Genomic DNA, 27,977 nt, shown 5'->3' on the forward strand with positions numbered 1-27,977 from the left:
TTTTGCCTTTGTTATACTTGTTATTCTGGAATCCAGTCCTGCCGTATGTCATCTGAAAAGCCAGACTATTGTCTCGCTCCCATCATGACCTGGGACTGGAAACGGACAGTTGAGTAAAAGCAAAGGAATCTAATCACATTTACACCCCAAATATCCCATAAAATTGTCTCCAATAAGGAGAATGGCTCCTTTATGCTTTAGACCTTGACAAGCCTGCAGCCTTGTGCCTTTATATGGTCACAGAACCCTTCAGTGACTTCTAATATCCTTATCATTTACAGTAGGGGGTACATTATCCCTTATAATACATGAGTGATACTCAGAGTTCCCTGTATAACTCAGCCTGCAGCCTTGTGCCTTTATATGGGCACAGAACAACCCCTCAGTGACTTCTAATATCCTTATCATTTACAGTAGGGGGTACATTATCACTTATAATACATGAGTGATACTCAGAGTTCCCTGTATAACTCAGCCTGCAGCCTTGTGCCTTTATATGGTCACAGAACCCCTCAGTGACTTCTAATATCCTTATCATTTACAGTAGGGGGTACATTATACCTTATAATACATGAGTGATACTCATAGAGTTCCCTGTATAACTCAGCCTGCAGCCTTGTGCCTTTTTATGGTCACAGAACCCCTCAGTGACTTCTAATATCCTTATCATTTACAGTAGGGGGTACATTATCCCTTATAATACATGAGTGATACTCAGGGGCGTTTCTGCCATGAGGCAAGGTGAGTACCTTGCCTCAGGCGGCAGCGCCCCAGAAGTTACCAGGGGCGGCAAAAAGCCGCTCCTGGTAACTTTAAGAGCCGAATTTCCGGTTATTAAACCGGAAATTCGGTTTTTCTAGCGCTGAGAGCGATATTTCGCACTCTGCGCTAGCAAGGCGCCCCTCACCGGATATCCCGTCGGAGATCTTATGGTAAGCCTGGGGGCGGCGTTGATTTCAGAAACGCGCCTGGTGATACTCAGAGTTCCCTGTATAACTCAGCCTGCAGCCTTGTGCCTTTAATTGGTCACAGAACCCCTCAGTGACTTCTAATATCCTTATCATTTACAGTAGGGGGTACATTATCCCTTATAATACATGAGTGATACTCAGAGTTCCCTGTATAACTCAGCCTGCAGCCTTGTGCCTTTATATGGTCACAGAACAACCCCTCAGTGACTTCTAATATCCTTATCATTTACAGTAGGGGGTACATTATCCCTTATAATACATGAGTGATACTCAGAGTTCCCTGTATAACTCAGCCTGCAGCCTTGTGCCTTTATATGGTCACAGAACAACCCCTCAGTGACTTCTAATATCCTTATCATTTACAGTAGGGGGTAGATATAGTGACTGCACAAGGAAACATAAGCAAATGGTTAAGTTGCCTTCCTGTATTACACAAAGCAGCAATTGTAAGACGCTTTACGGCAGAGCTTCCAGTCCCTGTATAAAAGAGCATTGAGTGCGCGATGGTTGAGCTCCTGCATTAAACCCATTATTTACATTATTCACCTCAGCCTTCAGGTGATTAATCAGAAGAGGGATAAGAAAGCCGAGTAAATCACATGAACCAACTCCGTGGTGTAAATTAAAGAGATCTGGATAAATTCACACAATCCAGCCATAATAATTCTAAAGATAAAAAAAAGTTGAAAGAACTATAAACGAAGGAATTTCCCACAAAAAACTACAACTCCCGGCCTCCACCGCTCCATTCTGCGCACGCGCTGTACCCGTTCCGATGCTCTTAAAGAAAAGTGGAAAGCGGCGCTCCCTGGAGAGTTCTCTGATTGGCTGCTAGGTACGCCAATCAAGTCGCGGGCTGGATCAAGTTCCCCAGCCGCCTGTTAGTGTGTGTGCTTGAGCTGTGGCTGCAGAGAGGGGAGGCTGCTGTACGGGCAGCGGGTGCGTCAGCTCGGGGCCGCCGGCAAGATGATGAAGTTTCGGTTCAGGCGGCAGGGCCACGACCCGCAGAGGGAGAAGATAAAGCAGGAACTGTTCGCCTTCAACAAGGTGGGATGTTAGTGTGTGGGGAGCCCAAGTGCGACTGCAGCCTCCTGTGTGTGCTTTGTGCTGCACTGGCTCTCTATGTGGCTATTACCCCACCGTCTACTACTTCATGGTACATTCCCCTCTGTGTATGGCTCCCCCCCTTGTATGTCTCCCCACTTTCCTTCCCCTCCTGTGTATGGCTCCCCCACTTTCCTTTCCCCTCCTGTGTATGGCTCCCCCACTTTCCTTTCCCCTCCTGTGTATGGCTCCCCCACTTTCCTTTCCCCTCCTGTGTATGGCTCCCCCACTTTCCTTTCCCCTCCTGTGTATGGCTCCCCACTTTCCTTTCCTACTCTGTGTATGGCTCCCCCACTTTCCTTTCCTACTCTGTGTATGGCTCCCCCACTTTCCTTCTCCTCCTGTGTATGGCTCCCCCACTTTCCTTTCCCCTCCTGTGTATGGCTCCCCCACTTTCCCTTCCCCTCCTGTGTATGGCTCCCCCACTTTCCTTTCCCCTCCTGTGTATGGCTCCCCCACTTTCCTTTCCTACTCTGTGTATGGCTCCCCCACTTTCCTTTCCTACTCTGTGTATGGCTCCCCCACTTTCCCTTCCCCTCCTGTGTATGGCTCCCCCACTTTCCTTCTCCTCCTGTGTATGGCTCCCCCACTTTCCTTTCCCCTCCTGTGTATGGCTCCCCCACTTTCCTTTCCCCTCCTGTGTATGGCTCCCCCACTTTCCCTTCCCCTCCTGTGTATGGCTCCCCCACTTTCCCTTCCCCTTCTGTGTATGGCTCCCCCACTTTCCTTTCCCCTCCTGTGTATGGCTTCCCCACTTTCCTTTCCCCTCCTGTGTATGGCTCCCCCACTTTCCTTTCCTACTCTGTGTATGGCTCCCCCACTTTCCCTTCCCCTCCTGTGTATGGCTCCCCCACTTTCCTTCCCCTCCTGTGTATGGCTCCCCCACTTTTCCTTTCTCCTCCTGTGTATGGCTCCCCCACTTTTCCTTTCTCCTCCTGTGTATGGCTCCCCCACTTTTCCTTCCCCTCCTGTGTATGGCTCCCCCACTTTTCCTTTCCCCTCCTGTGTATGCTCCCCCACTTTTCCTTTCCCCTCCTGTGTATGGCTCCCCCACTTTTCCTTTCCCCTCCTGTGTATGGCTCCCCCACTTTTTCCTTTCCCCTCCTGTGTATGGCTCCCCACTTTTCCTTTCCCCTCCTGTGTATGGCTCCCCCACTTTTCCTTCCCTCCTGTGTATGGCTCCCCCACTTTTCCTTTCCCCCCTCCTGTGTATGGCTCCCCCACTTTTCCTTTCCCCCTCCTGTGTATGGCTCCCCCACTTTCCTTTCCCCCTCCTGTGTATGGCTCCCCCACTTCCTTTCCCCCTCCTGTGTACGGCTCCCCCACTTTCCTTTCCCCCTCCTGTGTACGGCTCCCCCACTTCCTTCCCCTCTGTGTACGGCTCCCCCCTTTCCTTTCCCCCTCTGTGTACGGCTCCCCCACTTTCCTTTCCCCCTCCTGTGTACGGCTCCCCCACTTTCCTTTCCCCCTCCTGTGTACGGCTCCCCCCACCTTTCCTTTCCCCCTCCTGTGTACGGCTCCCCCCACTTTCCTTTCCCCCTCCTGTGTACGGCTCCCCCACTTTCCTTCCCCCCTCCTGTGTACGGCTCCCCCACTTTCCTTCCCCCCTCCTGTGTACGGCTCCCCCACTTTCCTTCCCCCTCCTGTGTATGGCTCCCCCACTTTCCTTTCCCCCTCCTGTGTATGGCTCCCCCACTTTCCAGTGGATGTAAATAACCTATAGACCCTCGGTTACTAGTTATTACCCTCCTACCCAATTACTGTGGTTATTACACGCTCGTTACTGAAAGCTGAAATCCAATTATCTAACAGTGATTTGTCTGTGACCAGATCCCCAGTTCTCTGAGTATTTGTGCTTTACTTTCCCACTCACTACATGGGGATCCCCCAATCAGCAAGGGCTGCAGGGGTGTCGGTGGCCTCCTCTATGGATGTCATCTCATGTGTGCTGCTCCCATGTTACTACTGGCATGTTATTTGCATGTTTCCTCTCTCCATTGATACTGGAATGGAAATGAGACCCCTCATCTAGCGCTGAAGTATGTGCAGGAGATACAATCAGTTCTACTAAGTGACTGTTTATACCAGGCACCAACATATCCCACAGCCCCGTACAATAGAGGAGTATAAATGGTACAATCACATTCCATGTTTATGAATGCGGAGATTATTACCATCTTCTTATCCCAAATTTTATTTGCAGTGTCTTACCCCCAACTGTCGTAACAGGTTTGTTCGACCTTTGCGTTAACATTTTAGTAGGATGTAAAGAGTCATATTCTGAGACTATTTGCAATTGTTTTTTTTATTATTTGTGGTTTTTGGGTTATTTAGCTTTTTATTCAGCTGCTCTCCTGTTTGCAATTTCCACAATCTGGTTGCTAGTTTGCAAATTCCCCTAGCAACCATGCAAGTGACTGGAATAGGAGAGACCTGAATAGAAAGATGAGTAATAAAAAGTAACAATAACAATACAATTGTAGCCTTACAGAAAATTAGTTTTTTTTTTTTGATGGGGTCAGTGACTCCACCCCCATTTGAAAGCTGGAAAGAGTTAGAATAGTAAAATAATAACCCAAAAACTATAAAAGAAGGATAATTGAATAAGTCATTCTTTAACATACTGCATGCTTCATCCAAAACATAGAGCAACTATGGGGAACAATTGAAAGTGCAGGGGCCTCTCATGTGGCAAACCAAAAATGCTTCATGCTCAATTTCATGTTGGGAAGAGTGTCTGACAGTTGTAGTTTAATAAAGGAAACCTACCCAAATGTGCCACTGGCATGGGCCACAACCAAAACAGAAGGGCCGCCTGTTGGGCATCACTGAGTTAGAAAGGATCTCTATTAAAGGGAATATAAACCTAAAAGGGATGTCTATTAAAGGGGGATATAAACCTAAAAGGGATGTCTATTAAAGGGGATATAAACCTAAAAGGGATGTCTATTAAAGGGGATATAAACCTAAAAGGGATGTCTATTAAAGGGGATATAAACCTAAAAGGGATGTTTTTTAAAGGAATCTAATCTTAAAAGGGATGTTTTTAAAGGGGAATCTAAACCTAAAAGGGATGTCTGTCAAAGGGAATCTAAACCTAAAAGGGAATCTAAACCTAAAAGGGAATCTAAACCTAAAAGGGAATCTAAACCTAAAAGGGAATCTAAACCTAAAAGGGAATCTAAACCTAAAAGGGAATCTAAACCGAAAAAGGATGTCTATTAAAGGGCATCTAAACCGAAAAGGGATGTCTATTAAAGGGCATCTAAACCTAAAAGATGTCTGTAAAAGGGCATCTAAACCTAAAAGATGTCTGTAAAAGGGCATCTAAACCTAAAAGATGTCTGTAAAAGGGCATCTAAACCTAAAAGATGTCTGTAAAAGGGCATCTAAACCTAAAAGATGTCTGTAAAAGGGCATCTAAACCTAAAAGGGATGTCTTTAAAATAAGTGTTTTAAAGTAATGAAAATATAATGTAGTGTTGCCCTGCACTGGTAAAACTGGTGTGTTTGCTTCAGAAACGCTACTATTGTTTATATAAATAAGCTGCTGTGTAGCCATGGGGGCAGCCATTCAAGCACAGGATACACAGTAGATAACAGATAAGTACTACTATAGTTTATATAAACAAGCTGCTGTGTAGCCATGGGGGCAGCCATTCAAAGGAGAAAAGGCTCAGGTTACACAGCAGATAGCAGATAAGCTCTGTGTGTCTAATGGTGTTATCTGTTATCCATTAGTTATCCTGTACCATATAGCCTTTTTTCAATTGCCGCCATTGCTCCACTGTAGCTTGTTTATATGAACTATAGTAGTGTTTCTGAAGCAAACAGATCAGGGCAACACTACATGATATTTTCATTACTTTAAAACACTTTTTGGTGTTACTGTTCCTTTCAAGGGGAACTAAACCTAAAAATAACATTTATGTAATTGCATTTCTAAGCAGTCCGTCTAAATTCATAGATCCGTTTTCAGTGATTCTAAAGATTTTTTTTTTTTTTTTGTCATGGAAACTTCATGGAAATCTGTATCTGCCCTGCTGCTTTGGACTTTTGAAACATTGTAGCAAACACCAGCCAATTAACAAAACCCCTGGAGAAGCAGCATTCAGGGCACTGTGGGAACTGCAATCTTGGCTGGTGGGGGGGAAAAAAAATAAGACTCAAAGTTTTTTGGGGGGCTTGTAAAAGTTTTTCCATGTGTGAAATACATGCGGGGTTGAGGAGTGTCCGCTGCCCCATAGGGGTTACTGACGACTTCATTCACTGTGAGTTCTATTTACAGATTTACAGTCAGTGGGGAAGGAACCAAAAGAGAAAAGTCATTGTGTGCTTCGTATATTAGTCTCTACTAATAGTGACTTGCACAGTGCCCTCGTCAGTGAGTGAATACCCCCCTGCTGTGCTGTTGTATATGGGCCGGCTCCTATTATCCCCTGTTATCCTGTGACCTGTTGCTGCAGGGTATCCTCCTCTTACAGTGAGTTTGCATATGCCCCTCCTTTATTCAAAGAAATATAAAATTCTGATGTTCTCTTTTTATACTGGAAGACACAGTAGATTCTTTCAAGGAAGGGTCAGATGCCTTTTTTTTTTATTGAGATTAGCACAGTGGTGTAACTCCTTTCCCTGGCTATATTAGTGGCAATTGACAGCTAAGTACACGGTAAAATCCCCCCTCGTTAGCACAGGAAGTCGTTAGCCCCACTTAATGGCTGGAGAGGTGGCTGCATTTCCCAGTCCAGAAGGCCCTGTCTGCCTTGTGTTTGTAATAGAGTGGCCCTAAAACAGAGGTTTTCTAGTGAACATTGTGGCCCCGCTGTTGTCGTTCCCAGCGCAGAATAAGAGCTTCACCTTTATATTAAATCTCCTTAGTAAGGCTGATTTCACTCTCTGCTTCTGGAAGGTAACCTGGATGGTTGAAATCCCCTCTCCGGGCTCTTCCTCTTGTCTCCGTCCTTCAGTAATAAATATTGATCTGTGTGTAACTGCACTTCCCTGGCTGCAAATCAGACTTCTGAAACAATGTAGCAGAACCCTGGCTAATTAACTTCTGTGGAGCCATGGCTTGTCTTGAAAGGGTTGTGTACTTTTGAGTTAACTCTTAGTATGATGTAGAGCACTGGTTCCCAACTTTTTATACCTGTGAGCCACATCCAAATGTAAAAAATGTTGGGGAGCAACACAAGCATGAAAATCGTTCCAGGGGGGTGCCAAATTAGGGCTGTGATTGGATATTTGGTAGCCTCAATGTGGACTGATAGCCTCTGTTTGGCAGTAGACATTTTTATGCAACAAACTGCCTCCAAAACAAGAATTAAAAATAAATAAGTAAATAAGCACCTACTTTGAGGCCACTGGGAGCAACTGGCCACTGTTTGGGGAACACTGATGTAGAGCGTGATATCCCGAGACAATTTGCAATCGGTTGTCATTTTTTATTATTTAAGGATTTTGCGTTTAGCTTTTTATTCAGCAACCCTTCAATTTGCATTTTAAAGGGGTTTTTCACCTTCCAACACTTTTTTTTTTTTTTTTTTTCGTTCAGTTGGTTTCAGATAGAAATTAATTGGAAAAAGTCTTTATTCCTGGTGAACTATTTTCTATGTGTGACTGTTTTTCCTAATATTGAAATTTAAAGTTTAATTTTCCACCTTCTAAGGGGAAGGCCACACTGGACATTTGGATAGATTTGGTCGTCTGGCGACTAATCGCCTTGTCTTTGCAGCGACCAATCTCCCCAAACGCCTTCCCTCACTCTGCGGCGGTTTGTTTTCCGATGTCGACCGGAGTTGCCTCACGAGGAGACTTCAGGCGACTTTGGAAAACGAACCGCCGCATGTGATTAGTGCCAGAGTTTTTTTCATTTTAGCCGGCGCAGAGTGAGGAAAGGCGTTTGGGGAGATCCCTAAAACGCCCGGTGTGGCCTTACCCTAAAGCAGCTCCGGGAGGGGGGGGGGTCACTAGCAGCCAGAAGACAGGGGGAAGGCAGTTTTGGGAGATTGTCGCCCCGAAGAAGAGGCGATTAGTCGCCAGGTGACTAAATCTCCCCGAATCTGCCCGTGTGCTAAAGCCCCTTAGTTGATACATTTCTTATCTTTTTTCCTGCTGAGCAGAATCTCTGGGTTTCATTAGTCAGCTGTTAGAATTGATACAATAGTCGCTAATACTCCAGAGATGCTGCTGAGAAATGGATCAACTAAATGTTGCAAAACTGTAACAGTTCAGAATCTGCACCTGAATTACTGAGCTGCCAGACTCAAACACCAGAGACATTCAACTTTACACTTAGATTTTGGAAAAACGATAAAAAAAATGGAAAGTAATTAAAAAAAGTCTTTCATTCTGGTGAACAATCTGAAAACAATTGAACTGAAAAAAGTGTTTGGAAGGTGGTTAAACCCTTTAAGGAACAGTAACACCAAAAATGAAAGTGTTTTAAAGTAATAAAAATATAATGCAGTGTCCCCGTGCACTGGTAAAACTGATGTTTGCTTCAAAAACACTACTATAGTTTATATAAACAAGCTGCTGTGTAGCCATGGGGGCAGCCATTCAAGCACAATATACACAGTAAATAACAGATAAGTACTACTATAGCTTATATAAATAAGCTGCTGTGTAGCAATAGGGGCAGCCATTCAAAGGAGAAAAGGCTCAGGTTACACAGCAGATTAGCTCTGTACTATACGGTGGAATTCTTCAGACCTTATCTGTTATCTACTGTGTATCCTGTGCTTGAATGGCTGCCCCCATGGCTACACAGCAGCTTGTTTATATAAACTATAGTAGTACTTATCTGTTATCTACTGTGTATCCTGTGCTTGAATGGCTGCCCCCATGGCTACACAGCAGCTTGTTTATGTAAACTATAGTTGTTTCTGAAGCAACGACATCAGTTTTACCAGTGCAGGGCAACACTACACTATATTTTCATTACTTTAAAACACTTTCATTTATTGAAGTTACTGTTCCTTAAAAATTGCATATTTTGTTCGGCACAATTGTATTTTTGGGTTGATTTCCCATTTAAATACCCTTGTAACATTTCTGATGTGTAGTAAAATTTGATGGGGATAAATTCTGATTTCTATTCGTCGTGTCATTGCTGTTTCTGGTCAGTAAATAGCTGACTGGTTATTCTGGATGGCAGAATGGAGCGGCGCATTGATTCCCAGCAGATGGTTATTGACGTGCGTTGCAGGGCTGTGCTAGACAGTCCAATTCATGGGGGATAGTATCTTCTCTTCATATCCTTACTAACCTACTATAAACACTGGGCTAATAAGCAACTGGGCAGTAGCCCATAGCAACAAATTAGTAATTGGATTTTCTTTTAGTCCTCTGCAAGGAGAGCAGTGAAAGCACACATCTGAATGGTTGCCCCACATAACTGCCCATGTGCAATTTGGCCCAGTGTTTATAAATGATCCCCCATCGTTTTCATATTGACTGGGGCTGCTAGTCGCAGTGCCAGTGTTATCCCATAAATAAGCTTAATACAGTTAAACCGTAACCCGAAAAAATAATTGTTTTAAACAAATGACTATAATGTACTGTTGCCTGCACTGCTTGTGTGTTTGCTTCAGAAACACAGCTATAGTTCAAGCACAGGATACACCGCAGATAACGGATAAGCTATGTAGGATACAGTGTGATTCTGCAGAGTGTATCTGTTATCTACTATGTGTCCTTTGCTTTTTCTCCTTTTTCAGCTTTGAATGGCTGCCCCCATGGCTACACAGCAGCTTGTGTATATAAACTATAGTCGTACTTATCTGTTATCTACTGAGTATCCTGTGTTTGAATGGCTGCCCCCATGGCTACACAGCAGCTTGTTTATATAAACTATAGTAGTACTTATCTGTTATCTACTGTGTATCCTGTGCTTGAATGGCTGCCCCCATGGCTACACAGCAGCTTGTTTATATAAACTATAGTAGTACTTAGCAGTTATCTACTGTGTATCCTGTGCTTGAATGGCTGCCCCCAATGGCTACACAGCAGCGTGTTTATATAAACTATAGTAGTACTTATCTGTTATCTACTGTGTATCCTGTGCTTGAATGGCTGCCCCCATGGCTACACAGCAGCTTGTTTATATAAACTATAGTAGTACTTATCTGTTATCTACTGTGTATCCTGTGCTGAATGGCTGCCCCCATGGCCACACAGCAGCTTGTTTTTATAAACTATAGTAGTACTTAGCAGTTATCTACTGTGTATCCTGTGCTTGAATGTCTGCCCCCATGGCTACACAGCAGCTTGTTTATATAAACTATAGTAGAGTATTTAAAGTGAACACTCCAGTTTTACATAAGCAGCGCAGCAGTACATAATATGTTAATTATTTTAAAAAACTGATATTACTGTTCCTTTATGGGCTGGCCCTTGGTCTATACATGCAGGGAACTCGGCGGGTGGTCCGAGCTGCAACTCTTCTCCCTTCCACATCTGCCAATGACCATGTACCTATCAGATTTTCAGTTTGGATAGACTCACTGTAATCTGATTGGATGGCTGGGTGGCCTATCAAAAAGGGCAGTCCAATCTTCTTCAAGGTAGCAAACAGGTGGACCCAAAGTTGTCCACCTGGCCACTCCTCTAATCCAACCACATCCTTCCCCTTTGGCAGAAAGACCCACCCCGTTCACAGTAGATGGGGCCTCTGCCCTCAAGCTGAACCACTCCCTGATCAGCCCAAACTTGCCTCTTATCCATCCAGACCACTTCCAGGACTCCTCCCCCTCAAACCAGGCCACTCCCCTGATCTACCCAAACCACTGCCTCTTTAGAAGGAAGCCCCACCCCTTCCATGACCGATTGATCCTGCAGCAGGATTCCTGCTTATCCATGGTTGGGCAGTAAGGTCCAAGGTCTGTTGAAAAGAAGAACAAAAAACCAAAGTGATGGGCTCTCAAGGAATCTACAGAGACCACATAAATAAAGTTTAAAGGAGTGGATCGATTCTAAGCAACTTGTAAATTGGTTTTCATTATATATTTTTTATAGTTTTTGAATAATTTGCCTCCTTCTTTCCAGTCACTGACCCCTTCCAAAAAACAAATGCTCTAAGTCTACATACTTTTTGTTATTGCTACTTTTTATTATCTTTCTATTCAGTCCCTCTCCTATTCTAATCTCTTATTCAACTTATTGCATGGTTGCTAGGGGAATATGGACCCTAGCAACAAGAATCCTGAAACTGCAAACTGGAGTATTTCTGAATTAAAAGCTTAATAACTCAAACACCACAAATAATAAAAAATGAAAACCAGTTGCAAATTGTCTCAGAATGTCGCTCTCTACATTATACTAAAATTTAACTCCAAGGTGAACAACCCCTTTTAAATTAAAAACTTGTATTCGAGACACCATCCCTTTAACTTTGTGTGTTGTACTCCGAGTAGCAGTTAGTTATAGGCCTCCTTCCTTTCTCGGATACAGCAGTTCAGTCATGCTTTGTGCCTGAGATTCTAGCTATCTAGCCACGGCTGCAGCCCTTTAAGAGGTGGTTCTCCTTTAAGTAAACTTTTAGTATGTTTATTATTTATTATTTTTGATAGAAGAAAAAGACAAATAATTATAAAACTGACTCTTTCCAGCTTTCTGATGGGCATCGCTGACCCCATCTAAAAAAATAAATGCTCTGTAAGGCTACACACTTATTATTTCTAGGGATGCACCGAATCCAGGATTCGGCCGAATCCTTCTGCCCACCAAACCGAATCCGAATTTGCAAATGCAAATTAGGGGTTGGGGAGGGAAATCACGTGACTTTTTGTCACAAAACAAGGATGTAAAAAAATGTTGCCTTCCCATCCCTTATTTGCATATGCACAAACTGAAATCCAATGTTTTGGATTCGCCCACATCCTTATTATTACTGCTACTTTTTATTGCTCATCTTTCTAGTAAGGTCCTTTCATATTCCAGTCTCTTATTCAAATCAATGCATGGTTGCTAGGGGAATTTGGACCCTAGCAACCAGATTGTTTATAATGCAAATTGAAGAGCTGCTGCATAAAAAGCTAAATAATGCAAAAACCTTAGATAATAAAAAATGAAAACCAATTACAAATTGTCTCAGAATATCACTCTCTACATCATACTAAAAGTTAATTTAAAGGTGGGCGCTGGGTTCATCAGTAAAGGAGGCGGGGGGTAAGAAAGCTCCGCAAGAAGAAAGGAAACGACTCCACTGCAGCTTTTACATTTATGGGAACTGTGTATATGTATAGCTGGGGGTATTCCCCTGAATAAGTCCATGAGAGCAGTTGTTCTATACAGGGTGTGTGTGTTTATGGGGGTGGGAATGGTTTGGCTGGAAAGCACCCCTGCCTGTCCCTAGACTCCCTCCAGCTGCAAGGTATTAATGGCCTGGGCTCTTTAAAACTGCAGCTCATGTCAGATTTGGAGAACATGAAGAAATCCCTCCTGTGACTAATCATTTCCCTGGCAACGTGCGCTGCTGGGGCCCCTCGGCCGGAGGGTTAACACCTTGTTTTTGGGAAGGTCCCCTCTTTGCTTTTGTTTATGGGACCCTTTTGTTTTATTTATATTGCTTAATAAAATCCATTTTCTCTGTTCCTTCCCCGGCTGGATTTCTGCTTCTCCCACACTCCAGGCCTTACTCGCCCCAATCTGCCCTGGGAGCTGCAGTTGTAACAGATATTTACTAAGCAGCTGGGAAGGTTTTTATTTTCCCCTTTATGTACCTGCGTCCCAGACAATGCGAGTGGAAACAAAACAAGCAGATCATTTCCAGGCTTCCCTGTTTCCTGTGATCTATATTAGGGATTGTGCTTCTCGGCGAGGCCAGGTGTAATATTGTGCCGGCTCCATATCTGGTTTCCTTTTTTGTACACATCACACCTCTTCTGCTCTCAAGCAGGAATCCAACAAAAATCCTAAAAACGCAAGTTTTTTTAAGTTTAAAGGGGCAGTTCACCTTTGAATTAACTTTTAGTATGTGGTGGAACAGTTCTAAGCACATTTTCAGCCTGAAACACTAATAATTCCTCCCTTCTCTTCCACTTCCTGAATTCCCAGGCTGTGCAGGGGAGCCGGCGACTCTCGGCTGCACTGTAGGACAGCAACCAATCAGCCGCTAGCAGGACCTGATAGGGAACTGAAGCGTGTCTGTGCTGGTGTGACTGCAGGGCTGTGATTGGCCATTATTAAAGAGAATATTCATTTTTAGCTCAATGTGATAACCGCAACCTATATTACTCATAATTGCCTACAAAATTGTTTTTTTTCCATTTATCCTATGTCTCCTTTAAACGGTATACCAGGAAATGTATGTACATACAATATGGAAAAGTAAACTGTCTTGTCCAGTTTCTCTCCGTTAAAAATCCAATAGAGAGATTTTAAACTAAAAACAAATGCTCTGTAAGGCTACAAACGTATTGTTATTGCTACTTTTTATTACTCATCCTTCTATTCAGGCCTCTCCTATTCATATTCCAGTCTTATTCAAATCAATGCATGGTTGCTAGGGGAATTTGGACCCGAACAACCAGATTGCGACACTGAACTGGAAAGCTGCGAAATAATTCAACCACAAATGGTAAAAAATAAAAACCAATTGCAAATTGTTTAAGAATATCACTCTCTACATCATACTATAAGTTAATTTAAAGGTCAAACAATCCCTTTAATTTTTTTTTTTTTTTTTTTTCCTTGATGGGACCTATCCTACGCAATGTTTGATTTGTTATTCCATATTTATCTTGCATAGTGTTTTGAGTAATTGGGGGTTCCTGTTTTAGTTATTTGTCTGCTTGTTGGGGGGGGGGGGTCGCTGACCCCAGCTTGACTGTGGCTAAAACAAGCTGCAATGACTGATGTGTTTCTATTTGGTTGCTAGGGGTAGCAAACTCTAGCAACTGAACTGCTGTCTAAGTTTTTTTTTTTTTATTGTGTTGCTGGGATCAGTGACCCCCTTAACAACCATAAAAAATCTTATATGAAGTTCTCCTTTAAGTGGGGAATGAATGCCTCTGTCACCTGCTTCCCCTCCCCCCAGCTGTACATATGGAAGCTGTAAATCTGTTTTTCCAGAATCTTGTGTAAAAATGTGGAACTGCTGGTGCCTTTTTCTTTTCCCATCTGGAGGAGGCGCATGTGCCATAAGATTAATGCCCCTTCCTGGTGTCCCCCACCTGTCTATAGTATTTGTATAAGGATATTGGCACATGGGGTGTTTCGGCCACATCTGGAGGCAGTAAAAATCCCCTCCCAGTCACTGCTAGTGCTATTTAAAGGGTTTGTTCACCTTTAAATGTACACTTAGTATGATGTAGAGAGGGATATACTGAGACAATTTGCAATTGTTTATTATTTGTTATTGGGTTTTGAGTTATTTAGCTTTTTATTTGGCAGCTCTTCAGTTTGCAATTTCAGCAATCTGGTTGCTAGCGTCCAAATTACCATAGCAACCATGCACTGATATGAACAAAAAACTGGCATATACATAGTAGAGGCCTGAATAGAAAGAAGAGTAATAAAAAGTAGCAATAATTATAAATTTGTAGCTTTGCAGAGCATTTGTTTTTTAGATGGGGGCAGTGACCCCCATTTGAAAGCTGGAAAGAGTCAGCAGAGGAAGGCAAGTAATTAAAAAAACAAAACAAAAAAAGACTAATTAAAAATTTGCTTTGAATTGGCCATTCTTAAACATTCTAAAAGTTACTTAAAGGTGTACCACCGATTTAATGTGCCACGGCTGATTCGCATGGAGAGCTGACTGATAAACCTCCGGTCCACCTGTTGCTGCTCCGTTTCCCTCCCACGACCCCATGATATACTGCACATTCATTGGGGAACAACCTGAACTTTTGGGGAATCCTAAGGCTGTGACTTTGGACTCCCCAACAATCCGGTTAAATCATAGTATAGGAGTTGCTGTCTACCCCATAATCCCCTTCAGTGGCATTCCACCCCCCCCCCCATCTTTGTTCTGCTCCATTTCTATAGGGCCAGACTCCGCCCCTCTTTACGGTTTTGTGCTCTCGTTGTTCCTTTTTTTTGTGAAGACAAAAGCCCCATTTTCCCCAGCACAGGATTAGATGGTACGTGCCAACAATAGCCGACCCTTCCACCCCCTTCCCTAATTTATCCATTGTTTGCCTGGGAAGTTGCAGATAGATGGGGCCCCGGCTCTCTGAAGTCTCTCAGTCAAATACCCAAGTATTTGTAATGACTGGGGGGGGGGAGTAGGGAAGCGTTACACAACTGTGTACATCACAACTTCCTCTGTGTTTTGCTTCTAATTCATACACAACATCCTTCCATTCTTCTTATTGATCTAAATGTAATGATTATGTGACTCAAGGCTTTTCCTTCCCCTAACAGGTGGCCAGTGCTTCAGTGGCTTACGCTTGTGTAGTCGGGCTTGTCTTCTATGTGTCCGAAAAAGGGTTTATTTTTGCAGCTGGAATCTGGGGCAAAGTCCTGCCTCCTCTCATGGGTTATCTGGAATAAATGGAAGGGTCGTAAAAGCTAAAATATATTGTGTAATGTGCCCAAAAGTGCCTGCAGACCTTGGTTGCATAATGATGTGCCAATCGCTATGCTCTGGCTGCTGGGAGTACAGGTATGGCATCAGTTATCCGGAAACCCATACCTCCCAATATTTTGGAAATAAAAAGGCACACGCGTAGTGTGCTGAAATTTTTTTTGACCACGCTCATTTTTGTGGCCACACACCCTAATTTCCATGTTCATTTTACAAAATTTGGCATGTTATGAAAGTTTGAAAATATTTTTTTTTAATTTATTTTCATTTATTACAGTTTTGCTAATGAAGGGGAATTTCCCTTTAAGCTGTGAGTCTAACTTCTCCCAAGGGACCTGTTTTCTTATATTGTTACAATTACTTACTTTGCTTATCTAGATACATTTGAATTGTTAAAAAAAAGTATCTTATCTGCAGCTGTGGCTGTTCTGGGCTCTCTGCCAAAAGCCAATTAAGTTAGAAACGTTGTTTCTTTTTCTGACCAGTGCAGAGAGAAACTTGACTTTCCAGTACAAATGAGGGACTGCAGGTTGAGCTGTCAAGAGGGACTGTCTCTAAAAACGGGACAGTTGGGAGGTATGGAAACCCGTTATCCAGAAAGCTCCAAATTACAGAAAGGCTGCCTCCCATAGAATCCATCTTATCCAAATAATGAAAAATGTAAAAAAAAATATTACCCTTTTCTCTCTAATAATGAAACCGTAGCTTGTACTTGATCCAAACTAAGACATAATTCATCCTTATTGGAAGCAAAACCAGCCTATTGGGTTTATTTAATGTTTACATAATTTTCTCGTAGATTTAAAGTATGAAGATCCAAATTACAGAAAGATCTGTTATCCAGAAAACCCCAGGTCCGAGGATTCTGGATAACGGGTCCCATACCTGTAGTTGGCTCCTCCTCAGAATTATGCTCAAAACCAGAGTTGTAATCTATTGCAACCAACCGGCAGTTGGCTCATCTACAGGGCCGCTGCTTTTGTTTAAGGCATTTTTAGGGTATGACAGTTTGAATTTCCTATTATAAGGGGAACTTCCTTTCATTCTTTATTTTTTTTTTTTTTTTTTTTTTGGGGTCTGTTCAAAATGAGAGATTGAATACAAACGTTTCCCATTGAGCTCTGGACTCCTGTCTGCCGATTACTTTACTTCTTCAAGTGAACGTGATTGAGATGGGTTCACCCACAGCCTTCATTAGCCGCACGCTGATTGAGAGCACAAGGCTACTATGTGCATGTACGAGATATTTGCCACAGTGACTGATTTACTGTAGTTACAGGGGGTGCCAATCTATGTGCCCGCCCCATCTCTCTTACAAATTAGAACCCCTCCCCCCCACAGTGACTTTGCTTTTCCTTATCCTCTTAAGCTTTAAGCAATCTGGTGATCATGGTTTGAATCCCAACGTCTGACTTTGGATAAGTCTATTGCAGCACCTGGTTCTGATCCATGGCACAGGCTTTTTTTGCATTGTTAAAAGGAAAACTAAAAACAAATATAGGTAGGAATGCCATATTTTATATACTGAACTTGTACCAGCCTAAAGATTCAGTATCTCTGAGTAATGATCTAGGACTTCAGTTGTCCCCAACAGTTTCCCATCATGTTGGGCATCTTCTGTGTGTCTGTGGCACTGCACATGCTCAGTGAGCTCTGGGCCGCTGTTGGGAAGCTAAGCTTAGGCGTTGTCTCAATAATCAGCCCTATAGCATTGGTTGATTTAAATTCTGATGTTAATTGCACTGGTTTCTGTGCTGCCATTTAGTAATTATCTGTATAAATGACTAATCTGTAGTCAATCTTTGCAGCAGCGCACTCCGAACCTCCACAGAAAAACTGCCAAAGCCGAGGTTCAGGTTAAAAAGGATATATATTTTATTTATGCATCTGGTATACAAACAAGCGTCAGAGATGTGACACGTTCGTGTCTACGCACTTCCTCAGAGATCTGGTCTCTGAGGAAGTGCGTAGACACGAAACGCGTCAAAACCTCGGGCACACACCAGAACCAATAGATGTAACCGGTGAGCAGTCAGAAGGATTTCTTAATTTAAGTTTGCCTTCTCGGTTTCAGTAATTACCTGTTTATCCAAAATATACCCCCTCTTTTTATTTTTGGCGCTGGAAATATTGTTGGGTGTTATTATTAATCAGCCTATTATTGTGACATGTTTATTCTATGTGTACTGTATATTGTGAGTGGGTCCCTAAGCTCAGTAAGTGACAGCAGCACAGAACATGTGCAGTGAATCAGCAGAAAAGAAGATGGGGAGCTACTGGGGCATCTTTGGAGACACAGATCTTTACTGCTAAAGGGCTGTGGTTGCCTTGGGCTGGTACAGAAGCACAAAATATAATGTAAAACGTTTCTAACTACTTCTTTAGTTAAGCACTAGTTCTCATTTGTGCAAGGATGTTGTCCTATTTGTGAGACAGGTTCTATATGGCTCCAGTGCAGTCTTAAAGTGGTCTGGCTTGAGACTGCCATTTATTTTCCCCTGTCAACTGTCTGCACAGTCAGCCCAACGCACACAAGGGGATATTAAAGAGGTGGTTCCCCTTTAGGTTAACTTTTAGTATGTTAAAGAATGACCATTTCTGAGCAAACTTTCAATTGGTCTTCATTATTTTTTTTTTTTTTAATTATTTGCCTTCTGCTTCTGACTCCAGCTTTCAAATGGGGGTCACTGACCCCTTCTAAAAAACAAATACTCTGTAAGGCTAAAAATGTGGTGTTATTGCTGCTTTTTATTATTACTCCTCTTTCTATTCAGACCTCTCCTGTTCATATCCCAGCCTCTTATATAAATCAATGCATGGTTGCTAGGGGAATTACTACCCTAGCAGCCAGATTACTGATACTGCAAACTGGAGAGCTGCTGAATTAAAATCTAATTAACTCAAAAACGAAATATTTGGATCCTAGCATCCGCCGAAATTGCACTGAATATATAATATAAATAACTCAAACGCCACAAATAATAAAAAATGAAAACCAATTGCAAATTGTCTCAGAATATCGCTCTCTACTTCTCAGTAAAAGTTAACGCAAAGGTGAACAACCCCTTTAATAATAAATGTATGTAACATAGAGGGGCTACAGAGATTTTGGTTTAATTTCGCTACGTGTGCCAATTGAAAAGCAATGTCAGTGCAGTTGCTTGTGAGGATAGTGTTCTGTTAGAACTGTGCCGTTCCAGGGTGCTGGGAGTAGGAGCGGAATGCTGCAAGAGCGCTGCTAATTAGAATCAGATTGCGAGGGAGATAATTGATTCATAGCGGATGCAGCTGCTGTGTGATCTCACCCAACGTGAGGATCGTATCGCTCAGCTCTCACCCCAAACCATTCACATGAGCCCTTGTGCTAGGGTGGCTCCTGCCAGAACCAGGGGGTGATATCCCACAATCCTCATTATGGGACCGCAGTATATCCCTTTATGGCCCAAAACTCCTGGAATGGATACGTTCCTCATTTTTTCTTGTTTAGATTTTTTTTTAGGGAGGAAAAACAACATTTTTATATAATGGTAACTCCGTCCCTAGCAGATGGGATGCGCCTGTTTGCTTGCGCGGGGGCAAAGGGACATCTGCTCATTAGTGGCCAAGATAAGAAACCGCTAGATAATGCTTTGGCCTTCAATTCCCCAATCTTATTATTATTATTTTTATTTTATTTTTTTTTAAATATGGAATTTGGGTGGGGTAGCATCTGGTCCGCCAACGAGCAAATGTTTTATTAAAGGGATTCTGTCATGATTTTTATGGTGTAGTTTTTATTTATAAATTACACTGCAAATAATTCACTCTACAATATAAAATTTCATTCCTGAACCAACAAGTGTATTTTTTAGTTGTAATATTGGTGTGTAGGTGCATCTCAGGTCATTTTGCCTGGTCACGTGCTTTCAGAAAGAGCCAGCACTTTAGGATGGGACTGCTTTCTGGCAGGCTGTTGTTTGTCCTACTCAATCTAACTGAATGTGTCGCAGTGGGACCTGGATTTTACTATTGAGTGCTGTTCTTACATCTACCAGGCAGCTGTTATCTTGTGTTAAGGTCCCCAAAGATGCGCCGATTCTTCTTTGGTGAACAACCGATTTCAGTGCAGTCCGACCAATCCATCAAATTATCGTGCGGTTAGTGGGATTCGAACTAACGTACATCTTATGATTTTTCGGCCGATATCTGGCCAGGTTTAAAAATCTTTATGGGTCCCAGTGCAATTTATCTATGTTTGCAGGGCCAAGCAGGCAGCTGCTCTTCAGTTTTGCTGGCAATATCGCCTGAAATGGTCTTTTTAAATTACATTTAAACGTTAATTTTGAGATAATCCAGGTCTCACGATAATTATTGGATCTTTTAAAAAAATCGTTACATCTATGGCCATCTTTAGGGAGCTGCGATCTGGTTACCTTCCCATTATTCTGTTGTTAGGCTGCTGGGGTGGGGGGGGGGTTGATAACGCTCCAACTTGCATTAAAGCGTGATTGAAGTTTATCAGAGCACAAATCACATGACTCTGGGCTTCTGGGAAACTGACAATATGTCTAGCTCCATGTCAGATTTCAAAATTAAATATAAAAAAAATCAGTTTGCTCTTTTGAGAAACTGATTTTAGTACAGAAATCTGCTGGAGCAGCACTATTAACTGAATTTTTCCCTCAACAGTATCCCTTTAACTTGGGGGGCTGTTTAGTCCTTCGTAGAGAAATTTGAGACTTGCTTTGAATAAACTGTATACCCTGATTTACTATGTTCTGCCCCTTCCCCAAGGGGATTTGTAATCCTGCCCAATTGATAACTGGCTGAAAAATGCACTATATGATATCTATCAGATTGGTCATCAGGGGGCCCATACACAGAGAAACTGTGGCACATGGAAGTACAGCGGTGGGCAAAATGCCCCTGTAGCCCCTGATAATGTTCTACAATGGCAAGCTGGCTGGCACACTGAGCAGGGACCTCAAAGAGAAAGCCAGTCAGGCTAGTATTTTTGGGGTGGATGTGTGTCACAATGGGTGCCTGACCCAGAGCTGCTTTAGAAGGTGAAAAATGCCACTTTACACTTCAATATTAGAAAAACCGGTAACTCATAGAAAATAGAAAGTAATTGGAAAAAGTCGTTATTTCTGGTGATCTATCTGAAAACTACTTTTTGTTTGAAGGTGAACAACCCCTTTAAGATAACATTTAGTATGTTATAGAATGACCAATTCTAAGCAACTTTTAATTTGGATTTCATTCATTTTTTTTTTTTTTTTATAGTTTTTGGGTTATTTGCTGCCGCCTTCTGACTCTTTCCAGCTTTCAAATGGGGAGGGGGGTCACTTACCCTATCTAAAAACAAATGCTCTGTAAGGGCTCTTACTGACGAGCGTTTTTACCTGCCCTCCCCTGCGTTCCGTTTTTCTGCGTTCAGCCGCAGGGGAGCGTAGGAATAGACTCATTACATTTTTTCCAATGGGGCTGTTCTCACAAAAGGCGCGTGTAGGCGCCGAACGCAGGTTGAGACGCAACATGCTGCATTTTTCCTGCGTTCGGCGCCTTTTGTGAGTACAGCCTCATTGGAAAAAATGTAATGCGTCTATTCCTGCGCTCCCCTGCGGCTGAACGCAGAAAAACGGAACTAGCAACCATGCACTAAGATTGCTGAAACTGCAAACAGGAGAGCTGTTGGATAGTGATGGGCAAATAAATTTGCCAGACACTAAATCGCGGATTTCCAAGTTTTACTGTAAGCAAATTCATTTGCGAAACTCTGGTGACAACAAAAATTTGGCGCACACATAAAAAATGTCACGTCCAAATAATCACGCATAAAAAAAATTGACGCTTGCGTCAAAATTATTTTGACGGGCATTGACTGTTTCGCAATTTTTTTCGCTGTAAATACGGCAGATTCGCCCAACACTACTGCTGAATAAAAAGCTAAATGACTAAAGAAAAAAACTACAAATAATAGAAAATGAAAACCACCTGTAGAATATCACTCGGCAAAGTCTACATCATACTAAAAGTTTATCAGAGGTAAATAACCCCTTTATCCTGCATCCGCTGTGTTCTAAATAAGACTTTTTTTTTTTTTCTTCTTTCTTCCGCAGACTGTAGAACATGGATTCCCCAACCAGCCGAGCTCACTCGCTTTTGACCCCTTACTCCGAATCATGGCCATTGGAGCAAAATCGGGAGCCGTTAAAATGTATCCTTCATTGTGATTGGCCCTAGAGACTCTTGCCTGACATCCAGGCCCGGGACATAAGGAACGTGAGCTACACACACTCTGTGGATGGTAACTGCTGTTCTCAGCCTATAGCAGTGTGTGTGTGTATAGTAACTTTATTATTTGTACCCTTTTTTGTTCTGTTTATTTGCAGTGTAATTTGCCTAAACTTGTGCTCATTCTCTGGTTTCATGGGTAATTGGTATCACCTTGGCTGGGGGAAGGGAGCAAAACAATAGCAGCTCCGTCAATTTCCCACGATGGGCCAGGGCTTCTTATTAACCCATTTAGGCAACACCCTCCCCACATACGTATTGGTGCTTTTTTTGCACCATATCCTGTGCTAATTCTGGTTTTGTTTATTCTCCATGTCTTCCTATGGAATGTGAGTGGGTGTTTTTGAGATCGTACGGGTGTTCCTTCCCCACCATTGCTGTGTGTCTAACATATCGTTTCATGCATCCCTTCCACATTCATACAAGGAATACAGCTATCCCTGTAGGGGAATCCGAGGACACCCTTAGGGTAGGGTTGTGACGTGGAAATTTCTTATATTTCGCCATGGTTTCCGGATCGATTGTCCATTAAGGCAAAAGATCATTTAATTCTACTACAACAGTTGCCACCTGGCCGGTATTTTACCGGCTGGCCCGGTAAAAATGATGGATGATCACAATGTTTTTAATAGGAAAAAAGCCTGAATTTATAGGAAGGCTGGTATTTTTTTCCAGAAAAGTTGGCAACTCTACCTACCTAGGGTGGGCTGGTGAATATATATCTATTAGTACAAATTACATTTATCTATTATCCTGTAAAAATGTAAACAAACATGCACAAGGCACGAATAACCAGTAAAATATTTGTTAGTGATGTCACTAGTGTCACATGACTTATTGCAGCTTTTTTTTTTATTATAAGAAATAATCAACCTCCCTTCCTATTGAAATATGAGGTTGTGAGAACTTTCGCCAAAGTTCTAGGACCTGTATAATTCAGGCAGGTGCCTTTGGCCTTTATGTGATGCAGGTCTCCTACTATCCCTGTATTTTAATAGGGGCAACCAAAGGCTTTACAGGGGTATCTCGACAACAGTAGCAGGGCCTCGTCTCTGTGCAATATACATCATACCTGTACAATGTAAAGGGGTTGTTCACCTTTAAATTAACTTTCAGTATGATGTAGAGTGATATTCTGAGACCATTAGCCTCCTCCTTCCTCGCACAACGTCATGAAACAGTGACCAATTGCAGGCGGCGTGAAGGGATATTTCCCATTCTCTGCTTTTATTCCCCCCCCCCTCTCTGAGGTTATTTGCTGCAACAGCCAACATTGCTTTGTGTTGGCTCTAGGGATGCACCAAATCCACTATTTTGGATTCGGCCAAACCCCCGAATCCTTCGCGAAAGATTCGGCCGAGAACCGAATCCAAATTTGTAGGGATGCACTGAATCCACTATTTTGGATTCGGCCGAACCTCCGAATCCTTCACTAAAGATTCGACCGAATACCGAATCTGTACCCAAGTTTGCATATGCAAATTAAGGGTGGGAAGGGGAAAAGTTTTTTTCACTTCCTTGTTTTGTGACAAAAAGTCACAAGATTTCCTTCCCTAATTTGCATATGCAAATTATAATTTAGATTCAGTTCGGCCAGGCAGAAGGATTCGGCTGAATCCGAATCCTGCTGAAAAAGGCCGAATCCTGGATTTGGTGCATCCCTACTAATTCGCATTTGCAAATTAGGGGTGGGAAAGGGGGGAAAACATTTTTACTTCCTTGTGTTGTGAAAAAAAAGTCACCCAATTTCCTTCCCCTGCCCCTAATTTGCATATGCAAATAAGGATTCGGGTTTGGCCAGGCAGAAGGATTCGGCCGAATCCCAAACTGAATCCTGGATTCGGTGCATCCCTAGTTGGCTCAGAGCAGCATTGCTGCAGTATCCTAGGGCTCAGCTTGCCCCAGCACAATCCTACTGGTGCAACCTGGGACCCACTATCCAGAAAGCTCTGGATCCAAATTAGTAAAAATTATTTCCTTTTTTCTCTGTAATAATAAAACCATACAGGTATGGGACTTGTTAATCTTCGGACCTGGAGTTTTCCGGATAAATTCCGGAAATTTTTTTAATTTTCATATCTTAAGGCTACTAGAAAATCACGTAAACATTATAAATCCCATAGGCTGGTTTTGCTTCCAATAAGGATTAATTACATCTTGGTTTGGGTCAAGTACAAGCTACTGTTTTATTATTACAGAGAAAAATTGGATCATTTGGATAAAATGGAGTCTATAGGAGATGGCCTTTCCGTAATTTCGGAGCTTTCTAGATAACGGATTGATAACAGATCCCATACCTTGTACCATGTCCCAACTAAGATATAATGAATTCTTATTGGAAGCAAAACCAGCCTATTGGGTTTATTTAATGTTTACATGATTTTCTAGTAGATATATAGTGAATAAAGTACCCCCTATTGTAAAATATAAGGATATTATAAATTACCAAGGAGTTTAATGACCATATAAAAACACGAGGCTGAAGGTCATGGAACTGGAGTCATGTGACAGAAATGACATCAGAACTCACCGTTTATAACTGATGACATCAGAACTCACCGTTTATAAGGATATAATGTACAAGATATTCATAGCTTTTGTGTATTATAAGGTATGAAGATCCAAATTACTGAAAGATCAGTTATCCGAAAAAAAACCCAGACCCCAAGCATTCTGGATAACGGATCCCATACCTGTACCAGGCCCCCATAGAACTTTCTCCAGTATTTACTGAAATTGCTAATTACTTAGGGCTCCGCTCGGTCCTTCACACTCCTGGATTTCCTATAAAGAGTCCTAAGAGAGGCAAATCGTTTTTTGTTTATCGATACGGATGTGTTCTGGGAACCTAGTGCTGCAGGGAAGGGAAGTTGCTGCCCCCCCAAAACAAGTTACTGTAACCCTTTGCACGCTGCACTGTATTGTGCTCATACAGATGAATGCTTGGCTGGTCGTGTTTAGGTCCTAGCTTGGGGTAAGGATGGCAGATTTAGTGAGCAGGGGAGGAGGGATTTAGCTGTCTCCAGGCAACCTCCCCTCTGAATAGCCACTCTATGCTCTAACATAAGGGATGGAATGTGCCCCCTCTCCCCAACTGTCCGACTGAGTGCAGTTCCCATGGAGACGCCTAGAAGTATGGGCCGAGGGCAGTTGGGTGACCAGAGGCTGTGACCCGTTGCTTTGCTTTGCCTGGGAGACCAGCATCATTATTCCTGCTGTGTTTTTATCATGGAGGCCAGATTAGGGGAAAGGGCGTCTAATTTATATTCTGCCTCCCGAAGCTGCAAAACGGACTTGCACAACAGCCGGCGTGATTCCCTTTTGATTTATTAGTAAAGTAAAAGTTTTCCTTACGCACGGTTGCTATGCTACTGACCCTAGCAACACGCAGGGGGTTTGTGTATCCGTATCGGCTTAAAAAGTCAGGAGGTTTTAAGACTATTTATTGAGCAGCCTTTGCATTTTCCAAGAGATTAACAAGTGGCATCTGTAGACTAATCCATATCTGAGGCTCGCGGGGAATCCTCCCAATGGCCGGCCTTGGATTATTCTTCTTTAGTTAATCGGCTGCACTGTCTGCATGCTGGCGACACAAATTCACTGTATATGTAATGTGCTAGCAACATCGGCCTATACAGGTATGGAATCTGTTGTCCAGAATGCTCGGGACCTGGGATTTTCCTGATAAGGGGTCTTTACCGTACCTTAAGGGCAGAGACGCGCGCTCCGATTCTGGTATAAATCACCTCTTTTTTGGGGAGACTAATCTCCCCAAACTGCCTTCACCGGCTAGAATCTAAATTGCCGGCAGGATGGCACTCTGAGTGATTAGTCTGAAGTCGCCCAAAGTTTCCTCATGGGGCGACTTCGGAAAACGATGCGCACTGATTGCCTCGCGGCTAGACAGATTGATAACAGATCCCATACCTTGATCCCAACCAAGATAGAACTAATCTTATTGGAGGCAAAACAAGCCTATTGGGTTTATTTAATGTTTACATGATTTATCTAGTAGACTTAAGGTATGAAGATCCAAATTACAGAAAGAGCAGTCATCATCATTTATTTATATAGTCCTGTCCAGATACGCAGTGCTTCATCTGGAAAGCCCCAGGTCCCAAGCTTTCTGGATAACCGGTCCCATACCTGTATATTAGAATGACTAATTTGTAGCCAGCCCTAATGTTCAGAATCTTGGTTGGGGGGTAGCATTTATAGAATAGCAATTAAATTATTTAAATATGTATATGTGGCTTTTGATGGCTGCTGAAAATTGTAGTGAAACAGCTGACCGTGTATCATTTCCAGGACTGTGTGAGCAGAGCATGAATGAGTGCTGCAAGTTGGTTGGGATTATCTGCAGGATTGGTGCAGTGTGGATTTATTTATTTTTTTATTTAAAAGATGGGAGTGCGGATATTTGGAAGACAGGGAGTTAGGATCTGTCCAATAGGAGCTGAGCAGGTGGGTGGGCATACAGAGCTGTCTGTGTACTGGGAATATCCAGGTCAGAATTCCTAAGCACGTTCCTACCCTGGAACCTGCCCGGTTTCCCTTGCACAAAAGGGGAGATTGTGTTTTTGCAGCTGGGGCTGACAGTGAGTGAGTAATGGCCTCTGTGTCTGCTCCAGGGTCCCTGTCTTGGCTGCATTCTGCTGGCACCACAGTCACTTACAGCTGAGCTGCGCTGTGCCCAAATATACTGGCCTCTCTGCACTTTGCAGCTTTATTCACTGGAGATGATGGGAGTTGACGTGGTTTTGGAGTGCACTCGCCCTTCTGTCATGATTTTTATGGTGTCGTTTTTATTTCTTAATTACACCGCAAATAATTCACTATCTCATATAAAATTGTTGGTCATGAACCAACAAGTGTGTTTTTTAGTTGTAATATTGGTGTGCAGGTGCATCTCATGTGCTTCAGAAAGAGTCATGTGCTTTAGGATGGAACTGCTTTCTGGCAGGCTGTTTCTTCTACACAATGTAACTGAATGTGTCTCAGTGGGACCTGGATTTTACTATTGAGTGTTGTTCTTAGATCTACCAGGCAGCTGTTATCTTTTGTTGGGGAGCTGCTATCTGGTTACCTTCTCATTGTTCTGTTAGGCTGCTGGGGGGGGGGACTTCAGGGAGGAGTTGATATCACAGTGCCGCCGTAAGGGCAGTGACGCATGCTAAGATTCCGCCAGACGACTAATTGCCTCTTCTGGTGACTAATCTCCCCAAACTGCCTTCCCGCCGGCTAGAATGTAAATCGCTGGCAGGATGACACTCTGAACGCTTCGTTGTCCGAAACTTCTTACGACTTCTGAAAATTAAGCGCTACGACTGCCACACCGACTGTGATTTACATTCTTGCTGGCGGGAAGGCAGTTTGGAGAAATAAGTCGCCCAAAGAAGAGATTTTTCGCTGGGAGAGTAATCTCCTCGAATCTTAGCATGTGTCACTGCCCTAAAGAGTGACTGAAGTTTATCAGAGCACAAGTCATATGACTGGGAGCTCCTGGGAAACTCACGATATGTCTAGCCCCATGTCCGATTTCAAAATTAAATCTAAAAAAAAAAAATCAGTTTGCTCTTTTTAAAAATGGATTTCAGTGCAGGAGCAGCACTATTAACTGATTAACCGTGTTTTGAAGAAAAACTTGTTTTCCCATCTCCTGCCTAATAACAATAATAGAATTCAAAGCAACTTCCCAATATACATTCATTATATATTCTGGTTGCCTTAAAAGTTCTATGTGGCTGTAACTGCCGTTGAAAGCAGCATCTGTCCGGCCATTTATATTCTTTGCTTCTGTCTCCAGAAACAATGTAACAGAGCCCAGCTGACTCGCAGGCCTGGAGGAAAACGGACTTGTCTGGTCCTGACCGTAGAAACAATGTAACCGGCGCCGGCCCTCCTCCAGGTCTGATGATCTGTTGGCTTCTGCTACATTGTTCTGGGAATTCACCAGGAACACGTGCAGAACGGAGAGAAGATATGGGACATCTGTTTGCCAAAATAGAGAAGTCTGAAGTGTTTATTTGGCATAATAACAAATCCCCAGATTTCAGTATGACGCCACCTCCAGTCTCCTCTCCAACTCCCTGGTCTGT

At 42.8% G+C, this 27,977-nt stretch overlaps 1 protein-coding gene across 3 annotated transcripts in view; it reads left to right on the forward strand.

The window, feature by feature from the left end:
• The first annotated feature begins 1,792 nt into the window (after positions 1-1,792).
• LOC733426 (lethal giant larvae) overlaps positions 1,793-27,977 on the forward strand; it is a 54,883-nt gene continuing 28,698 nt past the window's right edge. For 2 of the 3 annotated variants that reach the window (XM_018234568.2, XM_018234569.2), the window contains exons 1-2: positions 1,793-2,018; positions 21,705-21,802. In XM_018234568.2, the coding sequence (XP_018090057.1) occupies positions 1,938-2,018; positions 21,705-21,802 (179 nt within the window). In that variant the 5' untranslated portion in view covers positions 1,793-1,937. 3 annotated transcript variants of the gene reach the window in all.

Source organism: Xenopus laevis, chromosome 9_10L (assembly GCF_017654675.1).
Source record: "Xenopus laevis strain J_2021 chromosome 9_10L, Xenopus_laevis_v10.1, whole genome shotgun sequence".
Taxonomy (NCBI): domain Eukaryota; kingdom Metazoa; phylum Chordata; class Amphibia; order Anura; family Pipidae; genus Xenopus; species Xenopus laevis.